The sequence below is a fragment of the Denticeps clupeoides genome, chromosome 3 (genome assembly GCF_900700375.1).
Source record: "Denticeps clupeoides chromosome 3, fDenClu1.1, whole genome shotgun sequence".
Lineage (NCBI taxonomy): Eukaryota > Metazoa > Chordata > Actinopteri > Clupeiformes > Denticipitidae > Denticeps > Denticeps clupeoides.
Window position 1 is genome coordinate 3603674 of NC_041709.1, and position 15901 is coordinate 3619574.

At 40.9% G+C, this 15901-nt stretch overlaps 1 protein-coding gene and 1 non-coding gene across 3 annotated transcripts in view; one reads left to right on the forward strand and one right to left on the reverse strand.

Annotated features, from left to right (window-relative positions):
- Positions 1 to 15343, reverse strand: part of nup214 (nucleoporin 214) — a 44515-nt gene extending 29172 nt beyond the window's left edge. For both annotated transcript variants that reach the window (XM_028973302.1, XM_028973301.1), the window contains exons 1-24: positions 15184 to 15343; positions 14575 to 14770; positions 14335 to 14486; positions 13040 to 13238; positions 12643 to 12713; positions 12495 to 12558; positions 11924 to 12027; positions 11635 to 11741; positions 11431 to 11497; positions 11022 to 11148; positions 10212 to 10370; positions 9588 to 10098; positions 8509 to 8651; positions 8302 to 8393; positions 7350 to 7436; positions 6978 to 7127; positions 6620 to 6778; positions 6326 to 6429; positions 6073 to 6246; positions 5030 to 5115; positions 4736 to 4819; positions 4385 to 4648; positions 1832 to 1999; positions 1300 to 1405 (exon numbers count right to left, since the gene is read on the reverse strand). In XM_028973302.1, coding sequence (XP_028829135.1) covers positions 1300 to 1405; positions 1832 to 1999; positions 4385 to 4648; positions 4736 to 4819; positions 5030 to 5115; positions 6073 to 6246; positions 6326 to 6429; positions 6620 to 6778; positions 6978 to 7127; positions 7350 to 7436; positions 8302 to 8393; positions 8509 to 8651; positions 9588 to 10098; positions 10212 to 10370; positions 11022 to 11148; positions 11431 to 11497; positions 11635 to 11741; positions 11924 to 12027; positions 12495 to 12558; positions 12643 to 12713; positions 13040 to 13238; positions 14335 to 14486; positions 14575 to 14770; positions 15184 to 15225 — 3416 coding nt within the window. In that variant the 5' untranslated portion in view covers positions 15226 to 15343. The remainder of the gene's footprint in view (positions 1 to 1299; positions 1406 to 1831; positions 2000 to 4384; positions 4649 to 4735; positions 4820 to 5029; positions 5116 to 6072; positions 6247 to 6325; positions 6430 to 6619; positions 6779 to 6977; positions 7128 to 7349; positions 7437 to 8301; positions 8394 to 8508; positions 8652 to 9587; positions 10099 to 10211; positions 10371 to 11021; positions 11149 to 11430; positions 11498 to 11634; positions 11742 to 11923; positions 12028 to 12494; positions 12559 to 12642; positions 12714 to 13039; positions 13239 to 14334; positions 14487 to 14574; positions 14771 to 15183) is intronic.
- trnag-gcc (transfer RNA glycine (anticodon GCC)) lies at positions 2624 to 2694 on the forward strand. The gene has a single exon. It is a non-coding gene; the product is annotated as a tRNA-Gly (tRNA).
- Positions 15344 to 15901: the final 558 nt, after the last annotated feature.

The window sequence follows — 15901 nt, forward strand, 5'->3', positions numbered from 1 at the left end:
TACAAGTCATTGATTGGTTCAGTCATTGATTACAAATCAGGAAAATTCGGATTATCTTTAAATATCAGGATATTCCGAAACATCTTAAAAAGACTCGAACAGACAAAGTTGTAATTACTCCAGACTTTATAAGCACCAAGAAGCACCTTTAGTTCATGTAACCCAATGTGTGTGTGTGTGGGGATTAAATTAAGTCAGTGAAACAATATGTGCAAAATAATTAAATCTAAAGAGGATTAAAGGTGATAACCACAGATCCTAACAGGGTGGGGACCACAGACACTGCTTAACACCTTCCTTAAATTTAATACTCTGTACCATACGATGTATACTCTCAAACAAGACTCATATGTATGTGCATGTACACAGTGATTTAAAAAAACAATTCAAAAGAACAATAAAACTAGGCACCCAATGAAGAGACTTACGAAAAGCTGTTAATGTGAAATGGAATGTCAACTACTTTACTTTACTTAGCAGACGCTTTTATCCAAAGCGACTTACAAGAGGAAGACACCAGCAATTCTCGTTCGGTTTCTATAGATTTTGAGTTACAAAACTAAGAGCCCTGATAAGGCCTAACTTGTCAGGAATAGAACATGCTCGGAAATTGTTATGTGCTAGACGAAGAATACACACACCCGTCTCTTTTTTATTTTATTTTGTGCAGTGTGTGTGCATGTGTGTGTAAGTGTAATATACGTCTGAAATACTTTTTGAACAAGTGGGTTTTCAACTGCTTCTTAAAAGGTGGTAGTAGTCTCGGCTAGTCGAATGGAATGGCTAGTCAACTAATAGACAGAAAAGCCCAAATTCCCCATGATCGCTCCTATCATAAGAACAAAGCTTACCATGTGGGCTGAGTTGTGATGAGGGGAAATATGATTCTAGAACACAAACTCTAACTCTAATTTCTTTAGGTGTGAACAAAATGTCTAGAAAACTAACTCAATGAAACCACTGTTAAATTTGGGCTAAATTGAACAAACACTTGAACAGGTTTAATGAAACGAGTTCATACAAAGTTGCGGTCTACTGGGGACTACTTACTTTGTGAACAAGTGTTGAACAAACTTCTTAAGATTCAAAAAGACAATATGAACACTTGATGTTATGCATTCACATCCATTACTCCACACTAAAGGACATTCCTGTTTAAGAGAACTTTCACTACCTTTATCTGGACGTACTGGAAAGAAAAATAACTTCTAATGGTAAATGGGTAAACATCACAGACATACGTGCTTGGCCATCCACATGAGCTCTGAGAATGTTTATCATAAAAGTAGAGATTGTCACCTGATCACGGTGGAGACCGGGATGGCCGGCCCCTTGTCCTTCAGCTCCTGCACGTTGACCACTTGTGGCACAGTCTTCAGAGTGGACTCAGTCAGAGAGGCTCCCACTTTAAAGACAAAAGTTAAGAAAACAGAATACCTGTAAAAACTCTAAACACACCAGATATGCAAGTAAAGATGCTAAAAGCATGCATGTTTATATGTATTCATGTACACATGAAACAGACAAGCTGCCCCCGTGTCATTTACATGCATGAAATCCTCACAGATAGAGCATGATGGCAAGATTCAAGAAACTTGTGGTTTAATGTTGCCACCTGGTGGCAGTACTGCAGAATGACAGGTAAAAAACAATAAGCTCAAGCTACACATTTGAGTAAATTATATATCAGCAGACCATCAGATAAAGTATTAATTACAATTAATAGTATTAATTACAATTCAGACCCTTTTACCAACTACTTGCATGTCTGTTGCACACCTAATTTAAGATTTTACAGAGGTAATACTATATTGCCACCCAATCCACGTACTTGGTTTCTGGCTGGCCATCTGTCTTCTGAGTGCTGCAGTTGCAGCAGCTTGTTGTGCAGGTATGGTAACGGGTGTGGTTTTCTCAGTTGGCGGAGCTCCATGCTTGACTGTCTTAGTTGCCAGTGCTGTGCTATCAGCACCAGTTAGATGCACCTTATTGGTTGGGACTGTAAGGAAACAATAACATTTCAACTTTACGTAACATAATTAATTACTACTAATTTATTTAGCTTTATATACAGGAGTGGACATTGTTATGGAATTTTATTAAAAAGGTACAATTTTACAGAAATTTTAAAGAACACTATTGCATTTCTCTGAGCTACACAACCTGATTGTGCAGCTGAGGAAAATGCTTGGCCCAGTAGCAGAAATCCACACAAAAGGTGCGAACACAGGCCTCGAACGCCTGCTGAAAGAGGCTACAGGGGAAACGGTTGCCCAGCAACCACCAGCACCAAGGGTCGAAGGGGTCACCAGCCGGAGGCTGAAGCTTCAGCTTGAGCATTAAAATTGCACAACATATACACAGGCATACGAAAAAGTAACTGAAGTTAGGAAATCATGGAAAATCTCCAAAAACATTTATTTCTTATAATCATACTGTAGGTCTCAAAGGGCTTTGACAGGCCCTGCAGTTGACACCCCTCACTTTGACCCTTTCTACAAAAAAAAAAAATAAAATGTACGTTCGTATATATGTATATATATGGGCAGTGCTGGCCTAGTGGTTAAGGAAGCGGCCCCGTAACCAGAAGGTTGCCAAATCCCGATCCGCCAGAAGTGGCTATGCATTGGTGGTTCAGTGGTAGAATTCTCGCCTGCCACGTGGGAGGCCTGGGTTCGATTCCCGGCCAATGCACAATCAGGTTGTGTAGCTCAGAGCAATGCAACTCATCTGCTGTTACGGGGCAGTGGTGGCCTAGCGGTTAAGGAAGCGGCCCCGTAATCAAAAGGTTGCCTGTTCGAATTCCGATCCGCCAAGGTGCCATTGAGCAAAGCACCGTCCCCACACACTGCTCCCCGGGCGCCTGTCACGGCTGCCCACTTCTCACTCAGGGTGATGGGTTAAATGCAGAGGACACATTTCGCTGCTGTGTATCACATGTGACAATCACTTCACTTTCACATACAGTGGCTATGGAAAGTATTCAGACCCCCTTAAATTTTTCACTTTTGTTATATTGCAGCCATTTGCTAAAATCATTTAAGATATTGGTCCACATTGACATGATAGCATCACACAGTTGCTGCAGATTTGTCGGCTGCACATCTCCCATTCCACCCAATCCCAAAGGTGCTCTACTGGATTGAGATCAGGGGACTGTGGAGGCCATTTGAGTACAGTGAACTCATTGTCATGTTCAAGAAACCAGTCTGAACTTTATGACATGGTGCATGATGGACATGGTCAGCAACAATACTCAGGTAGGCTGTGGCATTGCAATGATGATCAATTAGTCCTAAGGGGCCCACACCATTACACCACCACCACCAGCCTGAACCATTAATACAAGGCAGGATGGATCCATGCTTTCATGTTGTTTATACCTAATTCTGACCCTACCATCCGAAAGTTGCAGTAGAAATCAAGACTCATCAGGCAACATTTTTCCAATCTTCTGTTGTCCAATTTCAGTGAGCCTGTGCGAATTGGTGCCTCAGATTCCTGTTCTTAGCTGACAGGAGTCAGCTAAGAACAGATGTTCCTTTTTCTGACCATTCTCTGTTAACCCTAGAAATGGTTGCGCGTGACAAGAAGATCAGAAGTTTCTGAAATACTCAGACTGGCCCGTCTGGCACCAACAATCGTGCCACATTCAAAGTCACTTAAATCACCTTTCGTCCCCATTCTGAAGCTCTTGACCATGTCAACATGCCTAAATGCATAGAGTTGTCACCATGTGCTTGGCTGATCAGTCATTTTGTCAACGAGCAGATGGCCTAAGTGTGCCAATTTCAAAGCAAAATCAGCATAAATCACAGCTGGACTCAAATGAAGGCGTAGATCCCTCTCAAGTATGATCAGAAAAAAAATGGGACAGCACCCAAGAGAATATATGAGTGTCACAGCAAAAGGTCGGAATAAATATAAAGATAAAGTGACGTGATTGTCACTTGTGATACACAGCAGCACAGCACACAGTGCACACAATGAAATTTGTCCTCTGCATTTAACCCATCACCCTGAGTGAGCAGTGGGCAGCCATGACAGGCGCCCACTGCTCAGGCTCAGGATCAAATCTAACGTATGGGTCGGGGACGCCCAAATGATGAACTGGAAAGATGAGGACAGAGCCTGGATGAGGAACTGGATTAAGAGTTTAACTATTACGGTTTACACACCCACTCACCTTGATATAATAAGAGGTAACAAGTTCAGGATTGGGATAGTCTATCCAGAGAGGTGATTATCTTAAAGAATTGGTTTATCAAAAGATAAGTTCCAAAAATATTTCAGTAATTACATTTCAAATGCCAATCATGTACTTTTTGTACAGGATATTTAAATAAACCTGACAGTCTCTGTGTGTATAATTTCTTCAAAATACCTGGGCTTATGAGTGATCCCAAGCCAGGGTTCATTTTGGCAAAAGGAGTGGACTGCATGAATCCAGGTTGAACGGATGAGGTGCGCACCACGGCATGGTGGCGCGAGACAGCGGGGACAAGAACAGGGAGGGGTACTGGCTCTTCTTCCTCCAGCAGGGCACACTCCTCCATCTCCAGAGCCTGAGACAGCGAAGATGTAGAGCTCACATCATCCAGATCCTCATAGTACTTAGGAGATAAGAAGGATGATCTGGAAAGATTGGCTGCGAAAAAAAAAAAAAAAAAAACAATTAAGTGCACACTGAAATTTTTATTGTGACTGATGTTCTGATTAAGAATAAGCAGCATACCTGGTGCTGTGGATCTGACTGGAGGCATTTGGCGTTTGGACAGGAAGTTTCTGAGCTTGGACTGCTTAGCGGGGGTCATCTTACCTGCGTGGTAATGGAAATTTCATGTGTTTATCTCTTGCACACGCATTCACAGCTACTAATATGAGCCAAAGGTTCGTCCTTTCTGAACCTCAGAACACCACAAATTAAACATTTTAAGCAAATGAAGAATTTTACTCAAAATAAATCTGCATGACTAAAGGCTAAAAGTCAGAGGATGTCAATTTAAAATGGCTCATAAAACGCTTGTACCAGGAGATTTAGATGGGGCCTTGGGGGAGGGGTCCAGGCTGGCCTTCAGAAGTGCGTCCTTCAAGCTCTCCAGTTCATTGTCGAGCCTACAACACAAAACATTGAGCCGTCAGCCAGCAGAAGCGAGGCATGAATCTTAACTGTTAGTCAAGGACACAGCAGTCTTGAACTAACTATCCTTTCAATTCCTCCAAAAAGAGTATGTAGGACAAGAATACAAAGTTGACAAAATACACATGCACAACATGTGTCGTCTCACTCCAGGAGATAGCAATAAATGGTCAAAGAAAAGAGAAAGTGGAGACGTAAAAAAAAGCGACAGAATGCTGGGCCTTCAGCTCAAAGATATGTAACATACACCGCAATACAATTAATAAATAGTGATAACAAGCAGAGTAAAATTTGACCACAGAAATGTTGATGTTAGTTGAAGTCTAAAAGTCTGAAGTCTAAAGAAATTGTGGCAAGTTAATTAGAAATTAGGTACCTAGCAAATTTAATGGTCCAGATAAGTAGACAAATGGCTAACTAAGTATTGGGCATTACAAATGATTGCCTCTCCTATAGTTATTAAAGAATCAGAAGTTGATCAGGACATTGACTCAGGAGGGTCAGAGCCATTAGATCTAAATAGCAAGATTTTCAATCAAGTTATTACAGCCAATAGGTCAACCAGCAAGGTCCTGCAGTTTGAAACAACAGCAGGTAGGACCAGGAGATGATGAATTAGCAGGTCAGTCTCCAAGGCCTAGCTTCATAAGAGCATAATGGGACTCCCCTCCTTGAGCTAGGGGACAGCAGCCTGCCAGGACAACAGTGAGGAGTTACTTAGGAACGGATCCATATTTAAATAAGAGTGGAAGTGGAAGGCCCAGCCTCAGGGGACCAGGAATGGGGACTCATCCAGCCATAAAGTCCATAAATTAATTTGTGAGTAAATGAATGATCAATTTCAATCCCTGGCACAGGTACATAAAGCCTATTGAAAATGACAAATAGGGTAAAATACATAAGAGTAGTGTTAAAGAAGATTGAATACACACCCTTGCTCTGAGGTGGTGCTACATGTCCTGCTCCAGGTGGAAGTCTTGTTGTAGAGCCGCAAGCTCTGCAGGTCCCTTTCCAAATGATCCAGCTTCTGCTTCTGCTGGTTGATTATGTCCAGGTTATTAGCAAGGGTAGTGAAGAGCGTTTCCCTCTGAGGTATGATCATGTGCCTACAAAGAGACAGCACCATAGATGTAGAGAACAGACAGTGAGGAAAATGTAAATCCCACATATTAAAAGTTATCTTACTTCTGCTTTTTCCTATTCTCCAAGTGTTTCTCCCATTCCCGGTCAAGTACGTCATTCACATCCTCCGCCGTAAACTTCACATACTGGTAGAGTCTGCGGATCTCCTGTTTAAGGATATAGATTTTGTCAGCAGGGTTGAGGTCTGAGCTAAACAGTATAACATGGGTCGTATGCACAAGAACACAGAAAAGTTTCACCAAGTTTAAAATGTACTTGAAGGTTACAGAAGAAAATTATCAATTATCTTGTGAGGAAAAAACAAAATTGAAATTGTTACAAAGGTGGTGGTCACACCTTGAGCTGTTCTTCCCTTCGGGGGTCCAGGGGTTTCTTGTACAGGAGCTGCAGGTAACTTTTATTTTTGATGAGCTCACTTTGAGTCTTTGCATCTTCTGCTCCAGCAAAGCCTTCCAGCAACGTAGTTTTCAGGGTGCTGGTGTCTCCATGCAGGGACTAATATTACAAAAGAGTATTACAACAACTAATTACAGCACTCAGATGAGAAAGATGATGTGTATTTATTAATATGACTAAAGAACTAATTATTTAAGGAATATAAGTGAGTCTTGGAGAACAAGGTGGTTGAAAGAAAGCAAAGGCATTTTTAGTGTGTAAAAACAGGCCTATAATTCTATAATTCACTAGTGCCTACCTCTGTGGTCTCCTTAATCTCAAGGATGAAGACATGTAGGTCTTCACACTCTTTTCTCAACTCTTTCATCTCCTCGTTGCTCCCCACCCGAAAGTCAGCCTTCTCACTGCAAGCCTTTAAGTAGTCCAGCTCTTTCTGGAAGTGGCCAGTCTGTGTTTTACATAAACAACCAGTCAGTAGTTAAACCAAATACCAGTCAATTCACAAACAAATTCAAGAAATAGAATAAAATCCACAAAATAATAATTACTTAATGTTTTAACTTATTTTTATCCAAAAAAAAATATGCATAGCCAGAGGCCAATTGACTAATGCACAATGCAATCTGAAGAGAACCACCAGATGATTCATCTGGTTTCTATGGTGACTTACCTCCTCCAGAAAGCTTGCAATCATTGGATCTGAGTCTTTCTTCTGCTGCAACTGCTTCTCCATTGCCTTCATTGTGAGAGCTGCCGCCTGCAGAAAAGAAAAACACCTTTGCATCTACAGAAATTAAATTTAAAGTTCTAAAACTCACTGAAGTTTCATCAGTCAGACACAGACCAATTGGCTTAGTTAGGGCCCAAGCCTCAAAGGTGCAAAGCCCTATTGTTTTTGCAAAGATTTATTATGTTTGTTATTATTATGTTTTTGCAAATGATTATTCTCTTTCAAGCAGAGTTTGCCATTATTCAAGTGATTCCTATGCACAAAAACTTTTCCTTTTGCCCCACACGTCACACTTCATGCAAAGCTTGTACCGAGACATGTTTCAACCCTGGCGTGAACAGTGGGGCTCAACGGTGCCACCTAACGTGCTACTCAATTTCATGTATCACCACCAAAATTAATATGCATATGTATGTAATGTATGTACTGAAAAAGGGCAAACTAATAATAGAAAACTATGTAATAAGTAAAATGTATTTTTCAGCAAGAGTAGAACCTTCAATGGTCTCACGGTTTGATTCGATTATCAATGCATTGACTATCGATGAATCACGATTCATCCCAACAAACACAAACCGTTTTTCTGCTCATTGGACCCAATCAAAACTACGTGTTCGGAGGCAGTCAAATAAACATTGCATGACACGTTTTCAACTGAAATCCCAATAAATAGTGCTATCCATTTGGAACTGAAACGCCAGCTGAACTCTGCTACAAAGAGCAGCAAAAACATCTGTTGTAATGCAATAATATTTATTTAATTTTAAATATTCATTAAATCAATAATTGCTTAGTTAACTAATCCACATACAGCAGTAGTAAATGGAAAATAGACTTATTGAAAAAATGTAACCTCTTCCAGAATTAAGTATGTGAATGTGGGAGTAGGTACCTGTGGCACAGGAGTGCTGGCTGGTGGCTGCATAGCAATTTTCTGTGGGCCTGCGGGACCAATGGTGGGCTGCATGGGCCGCACTGGGACAGCTAAACATAATAACAAGTAAGTAAACAAAACAAAAAAATTTCTTGAAATGAACCTTGATATGGCTGCATTAGTAGCCTTGATAAAGTCTGTAGAAGATCTGGAGAGGTTATGTACCTGGTACAGTTGCAGGTTTGCTACCAATAGTTAGGGGTGCTGGCTGACTACTTGGTTCAATCACTGAAAGTTTAGGAGTGGAAGCAAATGAGAAGGGCTGTGGAGCCGAAGGGGGTGCACCAGGGGTCTCCATTACTGAAAACCTGAAAAAAAATTCAAATAAAAATATTTTTAAATTGAAGAGCCAATTTGTTCACCAAATAAATAACAAACATTAAGAGCTAAACTCATTAAAAACAAATACATTACACTGAACTGTATTACAGCCAAGAAAAAAAAACTAGCAATTCAAAGCATGAATCATAAACATGGCTTAGTAGGGCTGGACTGGACTCTTTGAACAAAATTTGCGCTTTTTACTTTACTGCTTTTTTTTTTTTTTATACATTGTCTTTCACTCATTTGCACACCTTCTCCCCACCTGTTACACATATTTTATGTTAAAGACGTAAAAGTGTAATATTTGGTTATGTTTGCAATATTGGTCTTCATTGTATACTTGCAACATTTGCAATACTTTGGTCCGTAGCAGTCGCAAAAAAAAAAAAAAAAAAAAAAAAAAAAAAAAAAAAAAAAAAAAAAGTGTATGACTATGTATGTGACAAATAAAATTTGAATTAGTATTTTTCTATGTAAATAATCCACATAGAACATTTAAATTGTTTACATTTATAGCATTTAGTAGACAGACAGTCTCATCCAGAGAGACTTTAAAATGTCCATCACAGAAAGTCCTCATTTGGTTCACTAGGTACTAATCTGTAAATACAATTGGATTAATAACTCAGTGCCCAACTATTTGTTTAATACATACTTGTAAGAGGCTGTATTTTAGACATCCAGACAAGCACAAGGACAATCATTGAATGCAGAATGATATCCATACTTCTCTATGGTGCTTGACAGGTCACTCACTGCATATTTGTGTGCAAAACACCCATTCCACACATCTAAATTTATGACAGTTACATTAAATCCTAATGAAGAATTAAGAATTGCCCATACGCTATAGCCAGCAACATTTATTGGAATAGTGCAACATGCACACCAGGATCATTTTAAAACAAATAAAACTACACCTGTCATTAAGGTTCATCCTGATACTGGGGGTGGCTGGCTCTTTAAGGACTGCGAGTGGGGTCACAGCCGGCTGCCTCTGGGGTACAGGAGACCTGGCTGGAGGTGGAACAGACTGCAGGACTTGAACTGGAGCTGGGCCCACGGGGTTGGTGGCAGGAGGCTTGGTGATGGAGGGTGCACTGAATGAAAAAGGAAAGGAGGCAGGGGCTTCTGCAGACGGAGGCTTGGAGGCTGGTGCAGTGAAAGAAAAACCTGTAGAGGACGGGAAGGGTGAGGAAGTGATCGGGGCTGCAGCGGCCAGAGAGAAGACGGAGGGTGCGACTGCACTTGAGACAGCAGAAGTGGAGGAAGGGAGGCTGAAAGAAAATCCAGTCGAGAGCAGGGCTGGGACAGCTGCGGTAGTTGCAGTTGCCGTGGCAGTAGGTGTGGGACCAGTACTTGGCATCTGCAGAGGTGGAAACGTGACAGCGGAAGATTTTGGTGGGGCAGGAGCGACAGCCGACAGTAGCGCTGCAATGGAAGAAATTATCAGCAAATCAAATAAAGTAAAATATTATGTATTTTCTGAACTAAATGAACTCAGGTTGAGAAAACCAAAGCAGGACATGTTTTCTACTCATTACCTGCAGCCGGCTGCCTCTCCCCATCAAGAGGAAGCAACATGGCAGCATTAGTGAGCTGCTTCACTCCAGCGTTTGTATTGAGCAGTGAAAAGGGGCACAGAACACCATCAGTGGACAGCAGCATGAGGGTGGGGGATGGTGGGAGTTTCTTGTCATCAGCTGTACAAAAAGAAATGCATATATAGCCGTTTATTCACTAAAGCAAATATTGAACAAAAGTGTGGTTCAAACTGCACCAAATGTAAATGCCATACCTGACATCTACAAAACTTCTTACCAACTGAACCCGCAAATATTTAACATTCCAGCTTCTAGTATAGCAGCCCAGACTGAAGAATAGACAGGAGTCTGGCCACAGGCATTAGTATTCTCAGGCAGAGCCGTCTGAGCCTGCTGCTTTCCACTTATATGAGTCATTCAGACAAGCAGAGGCTATTGTGAGTCTCTTTTCCATGTGCACTCAGAAGAATGCAGTAGCTGAAAAATGATTATTTGTAATTCAATCGACTGGAAGTGTTTATGCAACCCTGGGTACCTTGAACGTCTGCATAACTGTCTGCATAGGTGCGAACAATAAGTAAGCATCTAAGCAATAAAAATGAAAAGTCTGCAGGCGCAGTCTACATAAATACTGAATTGGAGTTCAATATTACAGCCTCCACTTAAACAAAAAAAATGTTAGTCCTGGGGGAAGTCTGAGCCTTTTACCAGAAGTGACTAGTGCTACAACAACACACATCTCCAGACCAATTAAAATATTAATATAATGAATGGACATTTTGTGTAGTCCCTGATTACAAGAATACTCACAAATATGAACCTCTTCTTGATTGGTGTAGTCAATAGCCATCCCTAAAGGCAGAGTGTCATCACTGTCCACAGTGACTGGCAACTCTGCCCTGCTGGCATCCTCAAGCAGCCACAGCTCCCAGTTAGTCTGAGCACATGAAACAATTATTGATCAACAGTCAACTTGCTTGATAAAATGAAAGGAAGCACAAATAAATATAAAGAAAGGGTAGACTGATTGCTTCACTTCAGCCACCATGAGATCTTCCATTTAATTTTTATTACACCGTTGAAGACAATAATACATGGCAGGAAATACAGGCAATAAAGACCTTGTTTACAAAATATCAACAAATGAATATAAACTAGTGTTAACGTTCATAATGCACATATTAATATATAATACAAATGTATATAGAAAAAACATTACCTTGTCCTCCTGTTTGGCGATGATTCCAACTTCAATGGAGGCTGCTGATGCAGCCAAAACCAGATCCCTGAAGAGCAAAAAGGTAGCAAAGTCCCCAGTCACATACACACTTTATTTTATTTGAAGACATGGCTTGTCAATTCATACATAAATAATTTGATAAGTGACAACAGTGTGGCATCAAGACAAACAGTCACAACTCACCAGTCCTCTATGTGACAGAGGAAGTAGTGGTGCTGTCGCTCAGTGGCTGTGCCATATAGCATGTCATTAAAGTTCAGGTACCTTTCTGCCCTTCTATCATCCTTTTTCTAGCAACACAAACAAATGTGAAACCACATAACTCAAAGATAAAAGAACAGTTGCAAAATATAAAAGAAAAAGGGATGCAAGCCCTCTTGTACAACTTTTTAGCTGCTTTCAGAAATAAATCCTGTTTGTACGCCGTAATTTTGCCAAAAGCATGATGGAAAGAGTCGAGGGAATTACTCACTGGCAATGAAACCACCACAAGCTCTGGGGGTGTTTCTAGAGATCCATCAGCTGCAGCATAAACCACTGCAAAGTTGTAGGTACTCAACCACAGCACATCCAAAACTGCATTTTCCGGGGAGGGAAAACAGATTAACACATTACATATAAAATACAATCCTGATGGAATCTATTTAATTAATTTTACAGATATATGCAAGCAATTCACTTGTATACACACAGGCTGTAAAGTATATGAATAGAAAGCAAAGGCCTTGGTTTAGTCAAAGCAGCTGCAACCAGCCTGGAGTGTTCATGGCACCAGACTTATTCAAATCACACTGTGGTTTTGACTACTGTTGGTGAACGCAGCCTGCTGTTGAATAATCTATTAAGAATAATGTCTTTAAAACACACAGGTGGAAAAAGTTAAGGACAATGAAAAATCTGATTAAATAAATATATATACTGCCAATGACTAAGATAAAGGCTGGCTCATGTCAATCTGGACACACAAATTTTCAGAAAATATTTACTAAATATTTCAAACATTTACAATTAATGCTAAATCACACAACAACAAAAACAATTACCTTTGACAGGGTTGTCTGAAGTGTAAAAGTTTGGGCAAGGGATCACTTTCTTCTCCTGCAATTGCTTTTAGGACAAAGAAAAGAAAAGACTTCTAAAAATGTTCAGTTCAAATGATTTAACAATCAGAAAAGTCATTAAGTAACTTACTGGGGTGTACTGCACAACAGTTGCATCCTGTTTACCCACTGCAACCTGCTTTCCTTTTGGGCTCCAGCAGACTAAGGGAATAAGGGCCCATAACTACTAAGTAGTCCGTTAGATTTTAATTAAGCACACCAAAATAATATATGCATAAATTAATTTAAAATGCTAAAACAGCATAATCTAAATTCCATGCCTCTGTTTCTGAATTTCTATAGTGTGTATTCTATACCCTGAATGCTTAAAGCAGAAGACATACTAAAGAGGTAAAAAACCAGAGTAGCCTTTGATGATTTTAAGTTACCACCATTCTACAGCACTAACACACACATTTCTCTTAGGAATAAATAAAGTATTTATCTATCTATCTTGTTCCCTGGGATATGCTGGATGTGGGACTCACCACAAGTGACGCCCACTGTGGCAGGCAACTGTGCTGACACCTTAACATCCTCTGTCACATCCACAATCATCACACTTCCATCAGACAGGCAGAGAGCCAGCACTGTGGGCTGAACAGGGTTCCACTTCAGGTCCTGCACTGAGACCTTTGGATCAACACCTGGCCTCAGTGATGCAAACGGACATTTCTGTTGTCTGGCCTAAAAAAATAAAAAATTGAGGTTAAGACATGTACAGTCCTGGCCATAGGTTTTGAGAATGACACAAATACTGTTTTTCACAGAGTTTGCTGCTTCCTTTTTTTATTATGGCAATTTGTGTATACTCCAGAACGTTATGAAGAGTGATCAGATGAATTGCAAAATCCCTCTTTGCCTTGAAAATTAACTTCATCCCAAACACCCATTTCCACTGTTTTTCAGACCTGCAGAGGTTGACCTGGTGTCAAGAAGGGCAGCAAAGAAGCCACTTCTCTCGAAGAAAAACATTAAGGACAGACTGATATTCTGCCAAAAGTACAGGGATTGGGCTGCTGAGGACTGGGGTGAAGTCATTTTCTCTGATGAAGCCCCTTTCCAATTGTTTGGGGCATCTGGAAAAATGATTGTCCGGAGAAGAAAAGGTGAGCTCCACCATTCAGTCCTGTCTCATGCCAACAATAAAGCATCCTGAGACCAGTCATGTGTGGGGTTGCTTCTCATCCAAAGGAGTGGGCTCACTCACAACTTTGAATAAGAACACAGCCATGAACAAAGAATGGCACAAAAGCATCTTCCCACAACAACTTCTCCAAACTGTCCAGGAACAGTTCGGTGAAGAACAATGCCTTTTCCAGCATTGACATTTTGAGTCCATGGTCAAAAAAATGCTTGACACTTAATCCAATTGAAAACTTGTGGTCAATCCTCAAGAGGCGGGTGGACAAACATAAGCCATGAGCAATGAGTTGCCATCAGTCAGGATTTCAGTCAGAAAGGTGGTAAAAACCAGAAGACCCAGGTTCAAACCCCACTTACTACCATTGGGTCCATGAGCAAGACACTTAACCCTAAGTTGCTCCAGGGGGGGACTGTCCCTGTAACTACTGATTGTAAGTCACTCTGGATAAGGGCGTCTGATAAATGCTGTAAAGTGTTATTAATGTAAAAGAAAGGGCCTTTACAATTATGAAGCAGCAAACTTTGTGAAAAACAGTATTTGTGTCTCAAAACGTTTGGCCATGACTGTGGAACAAAAGTACATTCTTACAGCGAGTAAAGCTGTATGTAGCCATAGCTAACTGCAGGAAGAGCGTACCTTGTTGAGGAAGGCGCGGACATCATAAAAGGCCAGCACTAGTCCTGCAGCTTCACTCATCCCACATACTGAAAGGGTAAGTTCGTCACTGCTCAGGGCAAGATTGTGCATGGTGGCCTCCACCGACACCTCCACACCTTTCACACCATCCACTGGAGAAAAACAACGCACAGTCATGACCAAGGGGCCTGCTTTCACACGTTGCTTGATGTTGATTCAAAAGAGGAGACCATCACCAACCAATGTCGTTGGGGTTCCCCTCCCTCTTTCCAGCCGCGATGATGTCCCGCGTCAAAAAAACCTTCAGCGTCCTGTCCAGGCCCACGAAGGTCAACCCGTATTTGTTCGAGATGGCGAGCAGACTCGACCGGTCTTTCGGCAGGTCCCGAGGCGTCGCAAAGACGCGGATTTTCTTCATGTGTCGGAACTGAAAATCCTGGAAACGCGGCAGATATGAAACAACCTGTATCAAAGTCGCCTAAAATGTGAAGTGAACGTGAGGTGATTGTCACATGTATGTGTGAGGACACACGAAATGTGTACTCTGCTTTTAACCAAAATCACCCTTGGTGAGCGGTGCGCAACCATGACAGGGATTCGAACCGGCAACCTGTTCTGATTAGAGGCCACCACTAATGCCCGACGCTCACGACATAAACAACATTTGTGTTTTGTAGCCTGGAAGCTAACTTGTCAGGATAAAATACCAACAACTACTAAATGTGTAAAACACAATAGGCTACATTAAAATAACAATACACCGCACTCTGCGTTATAGCTAAGCTAGCTACGTTAGCCAGCCAGTCAACTAAGCTCACAAGCATGTTGTTAGCATAGCAGCGCAGATACCTTCATTTCCCTTTCGGGAACAGATTCGGGGTCGTCACTCATTATGGTCCACGGTTAACTGATGTCTCTGGCAAGACTCGAAATTGTGTTCCGGCCTTTATTACACAGAACTGAGGAAAAGTTTCAATATCTCATCAGCCATGCCGCGCATTTTGTTTTTTTTTTTTTCTGAAAGGAAGTGACGTAAAACGATGGCGTCGCTTTGAATGTGCGGAGGCTTTACTTGAAAGTAATATTGTCCTATAAAGTAAGCATTTTTAACGACAATTCTTCTTCTTCTTCTTATTATTATTTTAAAACAATTTAACCCAATTTATTTCTAGTCATTCTACACGTCACCACAGACTCCCGTTTAATTCCCGGTCCCTTTCATCTAACATTAAAAGGTGCAACGCGTAAGTGTTTTCTTTTAAAATATTTCATTTAATTTCCTTCATCGTGACGTGATGCTGCAGTAACTCGCACTCGCACAGTTGCGATACCTGGATGTCCTGTTAATTTCAGTAAACGTCTCTGCATCAAAAATTCACATAGCATATTTTAAGCTGTTTACTTTACATGCCCTACACATTCACCATTTCAGAGTTACATAGTGTGACAGTTTTCAGTTTTGCCTAATAATTGTGTATTTTACAATAAGTTCATCTCAACTGTGCAACTTCTGCAGTTGTGTTTTGAATAATTAAACATTGTTTGTGAAATTAGTTGTGAATTATAT